Here is a 17,915-nt window from a genome sequence, read left to right on the forward strand (position 1 = left end):
GAGGTTGGTTTTGTTGAGAGTGATCATGATCACTCTATGTTTACGTGTGTTTCTCCGCAGGGACGTGTTATTCTACTACTCTATGTAGATGACATGATTATTACAAGTGATGATTCAGCTACTATCAAGTCTCTATAGAAACATGTCTCAGCACTTTCAGATGAAGGACTTAGGTCACCTGTGTTATTTTCTTGGTCTTGAGATTGCTCATAGTGAGAGAGGTATACTTGTATCTCAACAAAAGTATTTTTCTGATTTGATTAGCAGGGCAGCTATATCTGATGATCGGACATTTGATACACTTCTATGTTGGACAACTTGTGTATTTATGCATCACTAGGCCAAATATTTCTCATACTGTGAGTATAGTTAGTCAGTTTGTGGCGGCTCCTCGATCTACTCATTATGCAGCACTACTCCGGATTCTCAGATATGTGCGGGGGACTGTTACTCGCTCTCTATTGATGTCTGTTCATTCATCTCTTGTTCTTCGTACTTATTCTGATGCTGATTGGGCTGGTGATCCTACCACTCGTCGTTCTACTACTGGATTCTGTGTATTCCTTGGTGACTCTCTTATATCGTGGCGGAGCAAGAAGCAAGATATTATCTCTCTCTCTAGCACTGAAGCGAATATAGAGCCATGTCCACTACTTCTAAGGAAATCATTCACCTTCGCCGTCTATTGGGAGATATTGGCATAGCAACTCCTACACCCACTGCTCTTTATTGTGATAACAGGAGTGCTATACAAATAGCAAGCAATCATGTATTTCATGAGAGAACAAAACATATTGAGGTAGATTGTCACTTTGTTCGACATCAGTTTTTAGCTGGCACTATTAGTCTTCCACATATATCATCTATGGAGCAAATAGCAAATTTCTTCACCAAATTGCATCCCACTCCACGCTTTAGATATCTAGTTAGCAAACTCCTTGTGTTTGATCCACCTTGAGTTTGAAAGGGGGTGTTAATGTATATACTCTTATCATGTACCTGAGGGACAATATACCTCAATCATGTATTTATACTCATTCCTAATGTGAATACAAGTGGGTTCTTCCATTCGTCACAGTCTTAAAGGTTTACTTGACTTAATTAGACTTGTCTTAAAGATTTATTTGACTTAATTAGATTTGTTTTAAAGACTTACCTTTTAGACTTACATGACTTAACTAGACTTTCCTTAAAGACTTATATAAGCATGAATCAATTAAAAAATAAAAATGAGATCCATCAAGCTCAATATCTTCATGATACAATCTGATCTGACCAGATTCATATCAAAAGCCTACCTTACTTTGTCAAATAATGAGAATGTATCTCCAAACGACTACTCCCTCCAAGATGGTTATCTATTCAAGGCCAACAAACTTTACATACCTCGTACATTTGTAGGTGATTTCTTAGTTTAGAAAATTCACACAGGTGGTCTTTCAGCACATTTTGGGCTAGATAAAACCATTGAAGAAGTGGAATGCCAATTTTATTTGTCGAGTCTCAAACGTGGTGTAGCTAAAATAATCAGTCAATGTCGTACTTGTCAATTGGCCAAACATCGCAAACAAAATACTGGCCTATACAGTCCACTTTCTATACCAAACCGCCCAAGGCAAGATGTGAGTATAGATTTTGTACTTGGTTTACCACGTACTTTTCACAAACACGACTTTATATTTATAGTGATAGATCATTTTTCTAAAATGCCTCGTATCATTCCACGCGCTAAAACCTCTAACCCTTCAAACATTGCGAAACTCTATTTTGACCATCTGATCAAATTATATGGTTTACGTAAAACTATTGTGTCAATTCGAGATGTTCGATTTATGAGTTACTTCTGAAAATTTGTGGCATATGATAAGCACAAAACTGATATTTTCAACAGCCTATCATCCTCAAACTGACAGTCAGACAGAGGTTGGCAATCGTAGCCTGGGAAATCTTTTACGTTGTCTCATAGGTGATCATAATAAAAACAAGGATTCCATTCTTCCTAGTGACTTCTTTTTTGGAGTCATTTTAATTTTCAGTGTAAATAAACCTAAACAAAAATCAAAATGAAAGATAAAATAGTTCTAAATTTAAAAAAATGAAACCCTATCTCTTCCTCCCACTCTCTTACTACCGCAAGGCAAATTTTATTTGCTTTTTGATTTAATTTTTTCTTACTTCTCTCTTAGTCCATTCTCTTCCTCTCTCTCTCTCTCTCTCTCCTTCCCTCTCCCTCTTACGGCCATAGCCAACAACTCTCTTTTTATTTTTTCTCCCTTTCCTCTCTCTCTCTCCCTTCTCGTACCCTCTCTTCCTCCCTCTCCCTCTTACTATCGCAGCCCACAACTCTCTTTTTATTTTATTTTTTATCCATTTTTTCTCCTTCTGTCTCCCTCTTACTGCCACAGCCCTAAGCATATTTCTTTTTCTCCATTTCTTATCTCTCCATTCTCTTCTACTCTCTTTCTCTCTCTCCTTACCTCTCCCTCTTATTGTCGCAACCCACAAATCCACACGCTCTCTCTTCCTCTCTTTCTCTTATCTCTTTCCCTCCCTGATTGTTACTGCTGCAGATTTTTCCGCTGCAGCAACAGTGACAGAAGATTTTTCTGCTGCAATAACAGTGAGAGAGAGAGAGGAATAGAGAGTAAGGTAAGGAGGCTCGCCGAAGGTCGCCGGAAGAGAGAAAAAAGAAAAAAGAAACAAAAACAAAATAATACTCACCCAAAGTCGTCGGAGGACATCATCGAACGTCGGGGTCATGGAGGATCTATTCGGGTGCCGGTGGATTCGATAGGAGAGTAGAGAATGAGAGAAAAAAGAGAGAAGAGAGAGAAGAGAGGACAGAGAGAGAGGAGGGGGAGGGGAACAGGTGGGCGGGGGACATCAATTATTGATGTCCCCGAGTTGAATATGGGTCGAATTCAACCCATATCTGACCATGAGTTCCGATATCGGGCAGGACCAGCCGAAGCCCGTCAATAGACTAGTTTCAGCCCTGGATCGAGATTAGCAAAAATCGGGTTCCATGCTACACACTCTCCTTGACATTGGGTGAGATCCAACCTATCATTAGCCCGCTCTTGGATTAACCTAAGTCTAATAATCGATCAGTTGTTCACTTTGGTCATCTTTTGTTATAGATTTTTAGACTTGCTGGTTTGTTAAATTTAAGTTGAACAGGATTTAATCTTGCTTATATCTTAATAGAAGACCTTTATGATCATATACTGCTTTTGTTATATGTATTGATGAATTCATTTAACCTACATTTAATCATATGTTCTCCAGCATTTGTTCAAAATTTTGAGTTGCATTCTAGATGCTTGTAAAATGAATAGTAGATTAATATGAGTAAAGATTGCAATAAAATGAGGGGCACTAATTAAACAAAACAAAAGAACAAAAAGAAGCACTTATTAATTATTATGCACATAATGAGCGAAGTTCCACAAAACAAACCTCAAGACAAACATAAGCAGATGGCCTACAGCAACACGTAATAGCTGAAAGATACAAATATTGCAGGCAAATAATACACGTTGGATCCTACAAAATATTGTTTTTGAACCACATCAGTAATCAACCACGAATTAAGATCAAAGGACGAGAAAACGAAAAGGCTACCTCTTCACTGCCAACATCATCTGGATGTTTCTTTGGAGACATCAAGCTTGATCTAACAATGCCATTAAGCCATAGTTCCTCTCTACACCTTTCCTCCCTTGTAAATATTCTGTGCATTTCTCCCTTAAGGTAAGGCAATGCTTTAGCATCACAACCATTCTGCCCAGATAAAATGACAAATTGATCAGAAGATTTAGTGCTTTGAGAAACAAGGCGACACAACAGTGTCAGGAATTCATAAAATAGATATCATGTAGAACCTACAAAACTTAAAAGAAGTGGCTTAATATATCTTCAAAAAGACAGCATGACCCATGACCAAGCATGTATGATTTATAATAATAAAAAACACACACATATCCAGAAAGTAGGCAAATGCTTTTGAGAAACCATGCACCTCTCTCACTTCAAGGGGCAGATCATAAGACAATAATAAAGCAAGGATCAGTTAGCAGATAAGGATTTCCAGAAGAGCAGGATGAAACCTAATTGAATTGAACTGAATACAGGAAATGGTTGATGTGTCCTCCATGTAAATGTCTATGCATCTTCATATTGAAAATCTTCAGATCTAATACAATTCAGGAGCATAAATAACCTAAGGTTTGTGAGCTGAAGTAATCTATTAATTAGTCAGCAATCAACTGTTGGTAGCAAGGAAAATGGATGTATGTCATAGTAATACACTCTCTAAGAAGAGAAAGTGGGAGAAGAGCTAAAAGGATTACAAACCTAAGAATCACAACCTTACTTTCTAATGCAAGCGCTTAAATTTGAAACAAAATTACTCAAATTAGTAAAAGCACCAGTATTTGAAATATGTATTCTTAGTAATAGGTTGCAACATTTCATTGGTTAAGAGAAAATGTTAACAAAAAATTAAAGAACTGACCCAATGACCTTATTGAAGAATTGAAGATGCAGAAATCCTCATAGCAACAGACTATGGCAACAAAAACCAGGCTTAGGTTAATGGTTGCAAATGTACATAAATATGTAATATCGATGGTATCTAGATATTGTGAGGCAATGAAGGTTTCCGAACATGACTTAAGCAGATTATGCTAGAAATCTGTAATATCTATTTCACACAAGCGGGGAAGATCAAGAAATGATAACATGTTATCCTCTGTTCCAGTAGTAGCTAGTTGTTGCTGAGCAGTGAGCAGTGTATTAAAAAGCATTTTTTTGCGGCCGCATAGGCGGCGACCCTGCAGTGAACTTTTGAAGCCCAACAACACTGCTGGGCTGCATTATCAGGTTTTGGCAGTCCGCCAAGGCGGAGGCAGTTGGATAAGCTATTAGTTAGAGGGGGAAAAGGACAACCAACTCACACCGATCGCACACAAATAGCAACATCCCTAATGCCAATACCTCATCTTCCACTTGGTGACTCTCTTGCTCTCACCGATGTGCGGTCATCGACCCAACGGCTATGGTTAGTGGCCTATCTCTCTCTCTCCACCTTACCCACTGTCACCTCCTCCTTCTCTCCCTATCTTTATCTTCCAGAACCCCTCACCCTCACCCTCTGTTTTTCTGCAGTCTGCATACCCTCGCACCCATTTCCACCTCCACCTTCATCTTCTCATTTTCTCCCCCTATTTCTCTATCAAACCAACTCACTTTCTCTTTCTCTGCACACCCTCCTCACTCACTGCCACCTCCACCTTCTTCTCTGCCTCTCTTGCTCCACACCACTGCCACATTGCGACCATTCCCTTCTACCGCACCCTCCTTTGCACATTAATTTGGTTAGTGTGAATTTAGTGTGAAATTGGATTATGTTACTGTAATTTACTGAGTTGATTATTGGAATTAGTATAAATCAATACGAATAGGAGTAATTTGTGAATTAGTGTAAAACATGCGTCAAGTTATGGGATTTACTTATTTGATTATTTGATTTAGTGTAATAGTGTGTGATCATGTTGCTTATATAGTACATTTTACATATATTAGATTATTACAAAAAAAATTATATATATATATATATATTAAAATACTAGACCATGTATGCGCCTGCATACCGCTTATGCACTATGCAGTGGGGTGACCGCTTGCATACTGCATGTGCTTTTTCAAAACATTGTTGCTGAGGCGTGCAAGTTACAAAAGGATATCCCCAAAGTATGAGGGATTAGAAGTCCAAAATTAAATGTATGCAATGATCATATTAAGGTTGTTCTAGTCAACAAAAGAACATTTGAGTATCCAACTAATAACTTGAGGCAGACAACACAAGGAAACTCGTTCTTTTATAGATACAAGTCAAATAATGAAGATTCGGGACTAGAATATTGAGCAACATTTTTAGTATTAGGAAAATATATTTGTAAACTACTGTTTTAGGAAAGAGGAATCTGGGAGGAACAGCTACCTCTATCATTTTCTTCTTTTCAACATTCTCAGATGAGAAAGTTAGGCAATATGTCGCCTTCAACCCTTACTGATATGTCAGAACTCATGAGCCGATATAGGGTTAATAACTTCTAATCAGTAATTATCCATAAACATTTCTTTCACATATTCATTTATATGTTCTTTCGTCTTGTTCTATCAATCTTAGGCATACAAATTATACAGGACATGAGTGCTCTTAAGTATACGTATTTCCGCACTTTAGCCTGATGGACTAAAGTGACTTAAATCTGACTAATACAAGTACCAAAGAAATTACTCTCAAAAGCAAACAAGGGCCTATTTGGATGCTCTGCATTTAGAGTCCAGAGTATCCAAAAACTACAGAATTTGAATGTCCATCTAAGTGAGTACGCTAGGAATAATTCATAAAGTAATCACTTTAATAGATGTTTGGCAATTTCAGAGAACCCAATGAGTCTCCACCCCTCAACACTCCACCTTCGCTCACATCCCAACCCCACCCCATTCTTTCTAAGCCCTTGTTCTCCATCACAACTGACATTAAGACTTGGTCACTTGCACTCTTTAAAATCTTTAAAGATTCTTAAAAGATAGGTAGGCCAATAATTCTATCAGACGAGCTCATGGTAGAGCTCAGCAATTAATGTCACCTTATTGCCCGTAAAAAAATCAAAAGGAGTTTTGCTTTAGTTCAAATCGTTGGAAGAAGAAGGTCAATTCGGAGGACCTGTTTTTCATAAATTATTGGATAATTTCACATCCATTTGCCATCTAAACCAGCAGCTCTAGAGCACCGGAAACTTTTAGTGCCTTTGTATTGCTTTCCACCAGGCAACAACCTTCATGGTTGAGGCATCCTAGATCTTGGCATTGACTATCTCTCAGAACTCATAGCAGTGGAAAAAAATATTGGACGGAAAAGAGAGGGCTTTCAGTTACCCTCATAGTTAGAGGCTATAAGGATTGCCGACTTGCGGAGATGGGGATGTCGATGGAAAGCGAAGTTGTGGATGAGTTAATTGGATTTGGGAATGTGAGAGAAGAGGTAAGTGGTGGGTTTCCCGAGTGAATCGAAGGCAGAGTTATGGGTAGCAAAGGACGAGAGCAAAGGCTCAATGCCTGTGAGAAAGTTGAGGGAGGAGAGGGGACAACAAGGACGATGAAGCAAATAATAAACGCAATCATCTCAAAGCTGAAGTTTACCACAACCTACGCCCGACAAAGTAGATGATGGGTGGGAGTTATGGTGGAGTGCGGTGGAGTATCAGGGAGAGCCAGAGAGGAGTATTCGGCGGAGAGTTCTTCTCAATGAGTTTTGTAAAGAACTGCACAGATCATAACAGATTATTTTTTAACCCTAAAATTTCAGCATTTTTTTGGGTAAAAATAGAGTTTTCTGTTACTCTATTTTGTCACCAAACAGGTCTTGGAAATTGCAAACTCTGAAAACCTAATTACTAGAGTTTTAATCGGTTACTCTCGTAAATTTTTGGGTCACCAAATACCCCCCAAGATAATAAGTCTTAGTACTCACCAATACTGGCAAAAAGGAGAATGATATTCAAACAATAATAGTAAGTTATGAACCTTTGCAACCACAAGAAGAAGCTCTTCATGGGACAAAACAGGCGCCTTGTGATACTGACGGTATAATTCAGCTCCAACTCCACCATGAGGAAGCCAATCAGCAGGAGCAAAATTGACAGCCTCAGCACAATTTAAACCTGAAAATCAGCAAGAGATCTTAAGCCTTCTCAGCATGAAGTAGAAGGTATATATTAAAGGAAGTATGCTCAAAGAAAATAACTACCAAAGTTGAAACCGCAATGGAAGGATCTAGGAAAAGTAATCACAAAGTTGCCAGGCTCCTGAGAAAGAAAGACACTTAATTAATCATAACAGATAATGTATCTCAACATCTGAAACTTCAAGTCTGGATCAACCACTCAGATACTCCCACAAAAAGTAAAGCATAGAATAACTGCATCTGATTTGATAATGATTCTGTATTAGTCTGTAAGAGACTGCATAACAATATCCACTAAATTCTTTTAGTGGGGCATCAAAAGAATTTCAATTGAACTCGTCATTTTACAAACAGCTCACAACTGAAAAATATATACATATGTATATATATATATATAACAGAAATGCTTTAAAACACTACAAACTTGCTATTAACCTGCAGAAGGTTATAAACTGGAACGCCATGTTCTTGAAAAACAGATGGATTAAGCATTGTGACAAGCTGAAAGAGTAAATCCGGTTGAGCATCAAATAGATCCGGAAGGGCATTTCGCATCACCTAGAAAGATGAAACAAAAATTCAAATGAAGTTCTCAGTCATGTTCTAGCAAGCAAAAGTGCCAACAGTAAAGCAAAGCCAGAATTAGTCCTCAATCATAAATTCGGATGATCTGCGACTATAATACCTACTGATCATCTAATAACTTTCTACACCCACATCCAGAAGCATTGGCTTCAATGCCTGTATATATATATATATATATATATATATATATGTGTGTGTGTGTGTGTGTGTGTGTATATGTATGTATGTGTGTATATATGTATGTATGAAGGAGAGTATCGATATTAAAGTATTAAACTAATATATATAAACAAAATACCTGCTCAAAAGCATTCGCTTCACTACCAGGTACCCCGTACCAACACTTTGGCTCACCCCTGAAATTACATAATGAACAATGAAGGTGAACATTCGGCTATTCACACTACATAAAAAACCTCCAACATACATATCTGCAAGCCCTGAACAATCACATAACATGGCCAGAAGATACTGACAAAAGTTGCAGCTATCACATCAACCACTCCAAGAACAATCAGGCAATACAAAGTTACAAGCCAGAATACCAACAGTAGAGGGCGTGAATCAAGAGGAGAAGACATAAATAATTATGATCAACTTCAATTATGATTTCTGAACATCTCCAAAAATAAAAAATTAAAGCAAAATCAAACCAATTTGTGGGAGCACAACAGCTTCCTTTCTAAGTACATATGATGATCTGCCACTTGTAGATGGACACATCTCAGGTCAGCTGTACTATTATAGATATTAGAGTACTGTACTCCATGGATAAATGTTCCGCCTTGCACAAACTGCGTCAGCAAGGTATCGGCATGAAATAAGAAGACCAGCATGGCCTAGTATTCTTCATGTGATGCCACGACAAACCACCAATGCAAGGTGCATCAGCACCACTTAAATCCTTGTTTCTTCAGCAGTACGGCCATCATGAGTGGTAACTACGTAAAGCAGTTACTAACAGCTAGAAATAGCTTTTGTTCACTTAGAGAACAGAAGACAAAGGCAATTAGGTTGCTTGAAAAGCAGTGATTGATTCAGCATTTGGAAAAATCATTTGGTGTGTCTATTCCTTGTTATAACAAGAGAACCTTCATGAGCCAAGTGATCGATGCATGTGGATCAACAATTTATGTGGTATCCACTCTATGCCACCATAAACTACTAGTTAGCACTACAGACATAATTCAAGCTTATCACAAATACCCAGAGCAAATCTATGAACACCAAGGTTAACAAAAGGAATGCTATATTAGCTGCAAATATTAAAACAAAAGGTTATACTGCAGAAAAAATATTACCAGAGAGACTACAGTTCTTGCAAAGAAAAAACACCCCTAGGGTTTCAATTCCTTTACAAGTTGCATCACAATAATGGAAGGTCGGAATTCGTCCTTCAATGTGAACTCTTACTACTAGATGAATAGGTGCCCAGAAATATCATGCTATTTTTACAAATTTATAAGAAGCTTTTTCAGAAGATCAGTACATTACTACAAGTTCCAACCAATTCATAGAAAATTTCAAGAAAAATAGTATACAATAATCTAACAAATATATCTTTTCTTGTAGATGTCAACCAATTAAGTGAATCTTAAAAATAACAGTACCACTGGCACACAGATAAAGTTAAAATTCACCAGCCTGTTACACCTTTTGATAACAGATGCGGACATCTTGTTAAAAAGACTGGAATATGATTAAAACTAATAATAACGCACCAAAGTAGTCTGAAAACTATACAGTAGCAATAACGAGATTAGAAGAAGGCAAAGTCATGGAAAATGAAATAAATCTTTGGATTGATGCTGAAATTACCAGTACAAAGTCTATGCAATAAAATTGGAACACTTCGAATTCAGCAGGAAAAATGATGCAAAAATGATAAATTCTCTACTTCTTTATAATTAAAGCAGAATCAGATGATGAAACTAGGGTTTTCTTGTTCTCCTTATTTCTTGCTATCAACAATATAGGGGTAAAGATTAGGATAATCAATAGGATCTAGGTTAAAGAAAACTCGAAACTTGGTTGAGTCACATTCAGTTACAAGTTACATCTTGTATAATGACAAAAGTCCACGTTATGGTCTAACACTTAATTCGCAGTCCCAATTTACATGGAAATAGGAAAATTTCTACAATATAGGTAATTGCTTTAATTTGAAAATTTTAAGTTTACATACCTTCAAGTTTACTAAGATATCTTTTAGATTTCCCTGGGAAAAAAAAACTTAGCTGTTATATTTTTGTTCTATGTTTTGAAAAGCGGCCGCGGATTGCAAGCAGTCACCCCACCACACAACCCTCAAACAGAAAGCGAGCAGACAGTCTAATAATTAAATAATAAAAAATTAAAAATAATTATATATAATATATAATATAATGCAAGATAGTCTAATATTTTTAATATATAAAAGTTAAAAATAATTATATATAATATATATTAATAGAATATATATATAATTTTTTTTAATAATGCACTATACCAAAATAATAAATAATATGATCAATTTACAACTATATAAAACTCACAACCATAATGTGTAACAGTATGATAATATACTAATATGCTCATCAAGGATATTAGAACAATAGTAGATGTCTAGATGATTATCAAAAAAATAGAAAAGACGATAGGTAGTGAGGTGAAATCAAACATTAGTACAAGAGTAAAATAAAAATGTCCTTTTAGAAGATAACTTGCCCACTTACTCTCTCATGTCCCATCATATCTCAAAACTCTTTTCTTTTCACTAGTGATAGAGATAGATGACACATCTTCTCCCCACCTACCCTCTTCTCCATACCTACTCCCTTTCTCCACACCTGCCACCCCTCTCTCTAATCTCCATTTCTTTCACTTTGGTGCTTTACTCCATCTCCCATCCTCTCGTGCTTTTCTCTCTTCAACTACATCAAACCTCTCTCACTTCTTCTCCTTTACTTCCCTATTCCTCTCTCACCCACCTCAACCTCTCTCGGAATCTTTAGTGGGAAGCCCATCCACCATTTCCCGGCCATATTCCAGGTTTGCAAGCTATTGGCACACCACCCGCTCAGACGGCTGCCCACCTTAGGCGCCTTTCAAAACACTGTTTTTATGATCCATTGAATACAAATGAATTTTCTCAGAACAATTCAGACTTTAAAATTGGTTTGAGGATACAAGGTAAGTAGGAAGTAGGAACTATAGCCAATATATATAACACCAATTGTCCACAAAAGGAATAGTCCCTGCATTATTTTACTTTTTATTATAAATAAGTGAAAAATGAAAGAAGCATATAACACTTAATACTTTGTATCAATGATATATCCATATCATAGTACATTAAGCATAATCAGATCAGTGTATTAAAAGGCAGCCATCACAGCTGCCTTGGCGGGGCAGAGAGCACCGATAGCCCTGCATAACGCAATGAGGCGATGTAACAACATTTGGACTGACTTGGCATCCTTGGCAGGCTAAGCAACTCGCTTTGATGGAATAAACAAGTTAGATACTTGGATCTAACCAGGCTAGCAGGTCTAGTACGGGTGGCAAGTTTGATAACTAACCTTTGAAAAAAATTCCTAATCCCCCATATGTTCCTCTTCCCATGATTTGAACCCTAACCCAACCTCCTCTCTCAATCGGCAGCAAGCGACGGCGAAGCAGCGACAATATAAAGAAGGTACGATTTCTCTCTCACACGCACAATCTCACTCTCTTTTCACACCCCAACTGACAGTCACCGCCTATGACTTTCTCTCTCTCTCATTATTTCACTCTCACTCTTCTCTGTCTCTCTTTATACTTCCTTCAGTGAGGTCAAGAGCTTGTTTCTCACTAGTAGAGGTGGAGGCATTCTTGGTTTAAGAGAGGAAGTGAAGCGGAAAAGAAGGAAGAGGGGAAATATATGAAAGTTCTCATGGTGGTTTTTTGCCATGAGGAAGAGTTGGGAGAAAGAGTATGACATGTAAGTGAAAAGAAAATGGGGATGTGAGAGAAGGTGTCACATGGACTAAATAGGTTTGTCTCATCATTAGTAGAAAGAAAAGAGTACTGAGACATAGGGGAGAGGAAAGAGCAAGTGAAGGTATTATTTTTTACTTTTTGTATATATAATAGTATATATTAAAATATATATATATATTATATTAGTAATTTTTATATACTACATTAGTATACTATATTCGTGTAGTGCACTATTAAAACTTGTAAATATACTATATTAATAATTTATTATATATTCTATTTATGATTAATTTTAATATTTATAAATTAAAGATACTAGACCGCCTTGGCCCACCTTCCACCTAGGCGCTATGCGGTGAGGTAACTGCCCGCAATCCATAACCATCTTTCAAAATATCAATCAAAATCTTAAATGTGTCAAGAAAGGTACTCTTACTTCTCATATTCAGGAAAAAAAAGTACACAAGAAGCCACCAGAAGAGGATCCCTAACACTTGAAGCAGTCTTAATCACAAGTTAGCTTATTTCAATGAATTTATTAGCTAAGTTATCTAGTATGGCTGAACTTTTTTAATTCAAAGAGAGAAAGAATTTCTTGTTGTCACTATATTTCATATCACTTCAAAATACAACCCTAGAATCAACTATTCCTAAGGAAATATCTTGGTGAAACAAAAAATGACACATTAAATATGAAATGGAAAGCTAAGTTCTTCAACCATCTTGAGATATCTAAGATGAAATTAGTATTATCACCTATGCAGTCATCTATAACATGTTGTCTTTATTTTTAAAAACTACCACCTTAACGCCTTGGCTCCCGTCTTAGATGGAATATAAATAGGCTTCACGTAGGTCCGTCTTATGTGACTGTCTTAGCATCTCGTATTATATTTTAGTGTATAGATTGACTCTGAAATTCAAAAATACTATACATGTTGATTAATTAGTAGATTCTAATAGCTTACTATAGTTCTTAACAAGAATGCATTAGTATATTATTAGATTGTACATATTAGTTTTAACTTCTTCTCTAATTATATGATCCCTTGTTCGCCCATCTATCGCCTACAGTTTTGTAAAACCTTACACAATATATCCTTATAAGCTTGGTGATTGCATTCTTAACAGAACCGATTAGCTTAAGCATTGTTGAGAATTGTTGTGTGGCACTTAACCGCCATGTGCACGAGGATTATTGCACAGCACCCCTCCTATCAGAGAACCATCAGTGTGTAGCGGTCCTAGGTGTCACCGCTCCTCTCTCCTCATCGCCAACTACTTTTGTTCTCATCATCAACCGATCTTTCCTCATCATCAACCGATCTTTCCTCATCACCAACCATGCCCTAGTAAAAAAAAATAGAGAAGATGATATCTGCTGCTTTAAGTTGCATCCGCTTTGCAGATCTAACTGTTTCAACCCGTTTAACCTATTGTCTTTTCCATCTGTTGCTAAGGCATGAGCATAGGCACAACAATGAGAAGAGAGCAATGGCAACGATGACAGCTTGACGATAAGAGGTCATCGGTGGTGGTGGCTCCGCGGCATGGTGAGTAGCCTCCCTTTCCCTCCCTCCCTCCCTCCCTCCCTGCATGGGATCAGTGATGGAGGGATGCTATCTTGAGGGCTAGTGGCATGTGTCATGCAAGTGGCCAGTGTATCCCTTTTTTAAATATGTGGAGGTCAATGACTGAACATCAAAGAAAAATTACTGACTCAAGAACTTCTGATCCACAATCCTTGTGGCAGTCTATTGATGTTATTGGAAACTAGTTCATATAGAGTATGCAGAAAATCTAAAAGAAATTTCTAACTCAGGTATTGCTCCAAAGACCGAAATATTTTGTGGTTAGCAATGGTAGGAAAATTTTCCAACAAAACGTCTTCATCCACCCATATAATTTGTAGGCAACTAATAATGCATAATACAAAGGCCTCACCAAATATTGTGCTAGAAAGAAGAATTAAGGTTTAAAGTTCTTAGTGCATAGAACTATCTTCTGTAAACAACAGGTTCTTACGACCTCAAGGAATTAGTCATCGCAAGGTAATGTTTATAATGTAGCCAATTGTTAAGAGCAAATAGAACAAGAAATAGCATATGAGTGTAGACAGCGTACCAGTGTAAATAATTCATTGAATAAAAACAATGATCCTCGACATGCCAACAAAAGGATGAAAACAGCATTCCAACATAAAGCCAAGGAACCATGACACCAGCAATATTCTCTTTAACAGCCCTAAGCATTGACCCTGGTAATTTTGGCAGGTTATTGAGATTCCACGGGCTATCACAATACTCTCTCCACACCTTGGAATCAACTGAGGATGGCACCGACTTATCCAAATGAGGAAACCCACTTCCAAACACCGAAGTATCCAAATCACTCCCATACATAACCTCCACTTCGCCAGCCCTCCCTTCCACAATCTCCCAAAACTGCTTCTCAATCTGAACCCGTGTGGCCCTCTTCTGCCCGAACCACTTCCTCCTTGCCCTCTCATCCATTCGCCTAAATAACTCCAATGAGCAGCTCTTCCGTGGCACAAAGCCAAAGCTATCCTTGTCAGAATTCACACACTCTAAGCAGTACCAATTCCCTGCTGGCACGCTGTCCAACGGCGGTGACAAACAGTACAAATGCCACCCCCTGTCGCACCTATCGCAAAGAAGCATGACATCCCCATGCAATCCACTCTTGCACTGCTCACAAATCTGATCCAATTCCTCTTCATTAATTACATCTACTGCCTTATGCAGCCTATGAGATCTCTTCTTTCTCCTCTTCCTAGCAGGCATATTCTTGATATATGCCTCGTAGTCATAGAGATGCTCCCAATAGAGCTGGGACAAAACGTGTTTCGAGCACTCGGAGATCTTTCTATTCTTCCCCGGGCGCACGAGGAGGGAAACGTCGCCCCACCGCTTGGCATTGGAGACGGAATCATAACCACCGAAGCGCTTGACAGCATGGAAGAGGCGGCACAGATCGAGGGGGGCGCCGTCGAAGACGACGTTGCCGCGGCGCTTGAGGTCTCCCCGCCGGCCAAGGAAGCGGGCGTAGTCGAGGCGGAAGGTGTCTGGGTCGCAGGAGGGGGGCCGGGACTGGAGGCGGTGGATGGGTTGGGACTTCGTGGGGAAGGAGAAGGAGGAGAGATCGAGGGAGAAGGGAGGGGACCAAGATTCCGGGGGGACGATGAGGCAGAGGCCGAACGGCTCCGCCATAGGGCGGATTTGCGAGATGTAGAGGAGGGGGTCCCTGAATTCAGCTTCCGTGGGGTGGAAGACGGGAGCTTGGGGGACGACAGAGGACGAGGAGGAGGAGGGGTTTGGTGTGATGCCCTTCTCGACGGCGCGAGGAAGGGATTTCCCCATTGAAGGAGGAGTTCTTGATTAGGGTTTGGAACCGGGAAGAGGAAGAAGAAGAAGAAGAAGAAGAGGAAGAAGTAGAGAGAAGGATACTATCACCGGAAGGATATTTTCTTTCCTCTGCTAATAGAAAGAGCACGTGAATGTGACGAGCCCACGTGCTAGTGAAGTCGGTGACCTCTCATGCAACGGCGACTTATTCGAGACTTCATTGACTTATTCTAGAATAGCTTTCAAAAGCTATCTTCTAATGGCAAATGCTGATAGATCCTTTGATCCACTGGCCCAACAAAGTGGAGCGAGGTATCTTCTGATGGAGTCCCTCTTTGTGCAGTTCGAGCTTTGGAGCCGCTTAGGATGGCAACAAGAGTGGAGCTTGATTCAATAGACATGGTTATTTTAATTAACCTTACTTACTACTAACATTCCTTTATTCATATATGAATGTAGATGCTTTTTGTGAAGTATACAATGTAGCTGCTAACTCGGCTAAGAATATGGCCAAACTAAGTGGACTTTGTTCATTTTTAATACTTCTTGGTGCTGTTTTAGTCTGGTTTATCTAAACATTCTTCTATTCCTTTGTTTAAAAAAAATAAAGGCTTAATTACATTTTGCCCTATGTACAATAAAATCATAGAAATACTCTAAAGCATGTGAACATTATATTATTTTAGATAGATGAATTTATCCTTATAAAGATTAACATATATTTTTAAGATAATTTTCCCCTCATCTCCTTTCTTAAGAGGTATTTTACTCTTCTTTCCCAATCCATTTCTCCACGTGAATTATAACAAGGCAACAGTAACACCAAATATCTCACATATCTAGCATCTTGTGTATTCTTTGATGCATGAGTTATACCTTGACATCCTTCAAATTAAGAGGGAAGTTCTATATGGAGGATAAAGTGGCGGATTAAAGAAGAAGAAGAAGAAGAAAATGAGAGGAAGTAGGGGAAGAAAGGAAGATGGGATGAGATAGGAAGTAGAAGATTGGATGATAAGGAAGAAAATACGAAGAATTCGGTAGCAAATAAGGGTAGATAGGTAATTCCATAATATTTTCTCTAACAATAAAGGAATAGAAATATCATTTTAGGACATCTGCTAATGATATCTAAGGGATTATAGCTTGTTAAAAGTCTAGGAAGATATTATACGTTTTTATAGTATAGAGGACAAAGTGATATTGAGTCCCAAGTACAAAGACAGTGTAATTAAACTATATTTATTTATTTTTTCTAGACTTTTTAGATTTTTTTAAATCACTAACTAACAAATTTATTGCAAATAACCATATATCTATTGAAATAATAATTAATTCATTGAAGAATAGACACCTCGTGAAAAATTAAGAATACGAGAGAAGATTGTTCAGTTTATAGACTGAAAAATATTATAGCCATATCGTGTTGGTATTTTTAGATCCACATTAATCTAATAAAATAGATATACAGAAATGAATATGATATAATTATAAAGAGAGAGAGAATGAGTGAGAAATACTAAACTGATTCCTATGCAGCAAGAATTAAAAGAAAAAGGTATGAGTTGTCCTCTTATTAAATTTAACACTCTCTATTGAATAAAATGTAGAGAATTAGTGGTGATTTGATTAGCTCATCACTGAGTTCATGGATTTGAATTCTTATATAATTATTGAGTTATTCAATATTTTTTATTAAAAATACTAGGCCTTTTTATTTAGGTTATGTTTAGCTTACCAACTTATTATCTAAAAAATTTAATCAAAATATCATGTATTTTACTTTTATTATCATTTACAGTTTACCTTATATGTACTTATAAAAGAAGTTAATTATAGACGTTAGCTAAGTTAATTGTAGATATAAAAATTAAAATGCTTTTACTATCAAACAAAAGAAAAATTAGGGCTGACATGGTTTAATTAGGTGCCATGGGACGCCATGTGCCCTAACCATCGGCGCGAACCTCGTCATCGTCGTCAGCCCTCTATTGCCTCCTCTCATTCTTCGATCATTCTCCAATCAAAACACTTAGAGATCAATCATAGTCGATAGTGCTGTCTAACCTCTTATCGACCTCTCCTCTCACTCTGACCTTTACTCCACGAGCATGGCTGTCATCACAATAGCGCGGTAATGTTGTATTACCACTCAAAATAAGAGAGATATTTCCTCCTCTATTGGAGGAAAGAAGAGGAAGGAAGTTAAAAAAAAAAGATGAAAGGAAGGAGAAGGAAAAGGTGAAGAT

The 17,915-nt window shown here is 37.8% G+C and overlaps 1 protein-coding gene across 1 annotated transcript in view; it reads right to left on the reverse strand.

The window, feature by feature from the left end:
• LOC140788173 (lysine-specific demethylase JMJ17) overlaps positions 1-15,762 on the reverse strand; it is a 47,215-nt gene extending 31,453 nt beyond the window's left edge. Inside the window, exons 1-7 of the mRNA XM_073137323.1 lie at positions 14,426-15,762; positions 8,640-8,697; positions 8,192-8,314; positions 7,820-7,877; positions 7,597-7,733; positions 3,625-3,783; positions 3,460-3,546 (exon numbers count right to left, since the gene is read on the reverse strand). Coding sequence (XP_072993424.1) covers positions 3,460-3,546; positions 3,625-3,783; positions 7,597-7,733; positions 7,820-7,877; positions 8,192-8,314; positions 8,640-8,697; positions 14,426-15,681 — 1,878 coding nt within the window. The 5' untranslated portion in view covers positions 15,682-15,762. The remainder of the gene's footprint in view (positions 1-3,459; positions 3,547-3,624; positions 3,784-7,596; positions 7,734-7,819; positions 7,878-8,191; positions 8,315-8,639; positions 8,698-14,425) is intronic.
• Positions 15,763-17,915: the final 2,153 nt, after the last annotated feature.

Source organism: Typha latifolia, chromosome 5 (genome assembly GCF_019914945.1).
Source record: "Typha latifolia isolate L0001 chromosome 5, TyphaL0001v2, whole genome shotgun sequence".
Taxonomy (NCBI): Eukaryota; Viridiplantae; Streptophyta; class Magnoliopsida; order Poales; family Typhaceae; genus Typha; species Typha latifolia.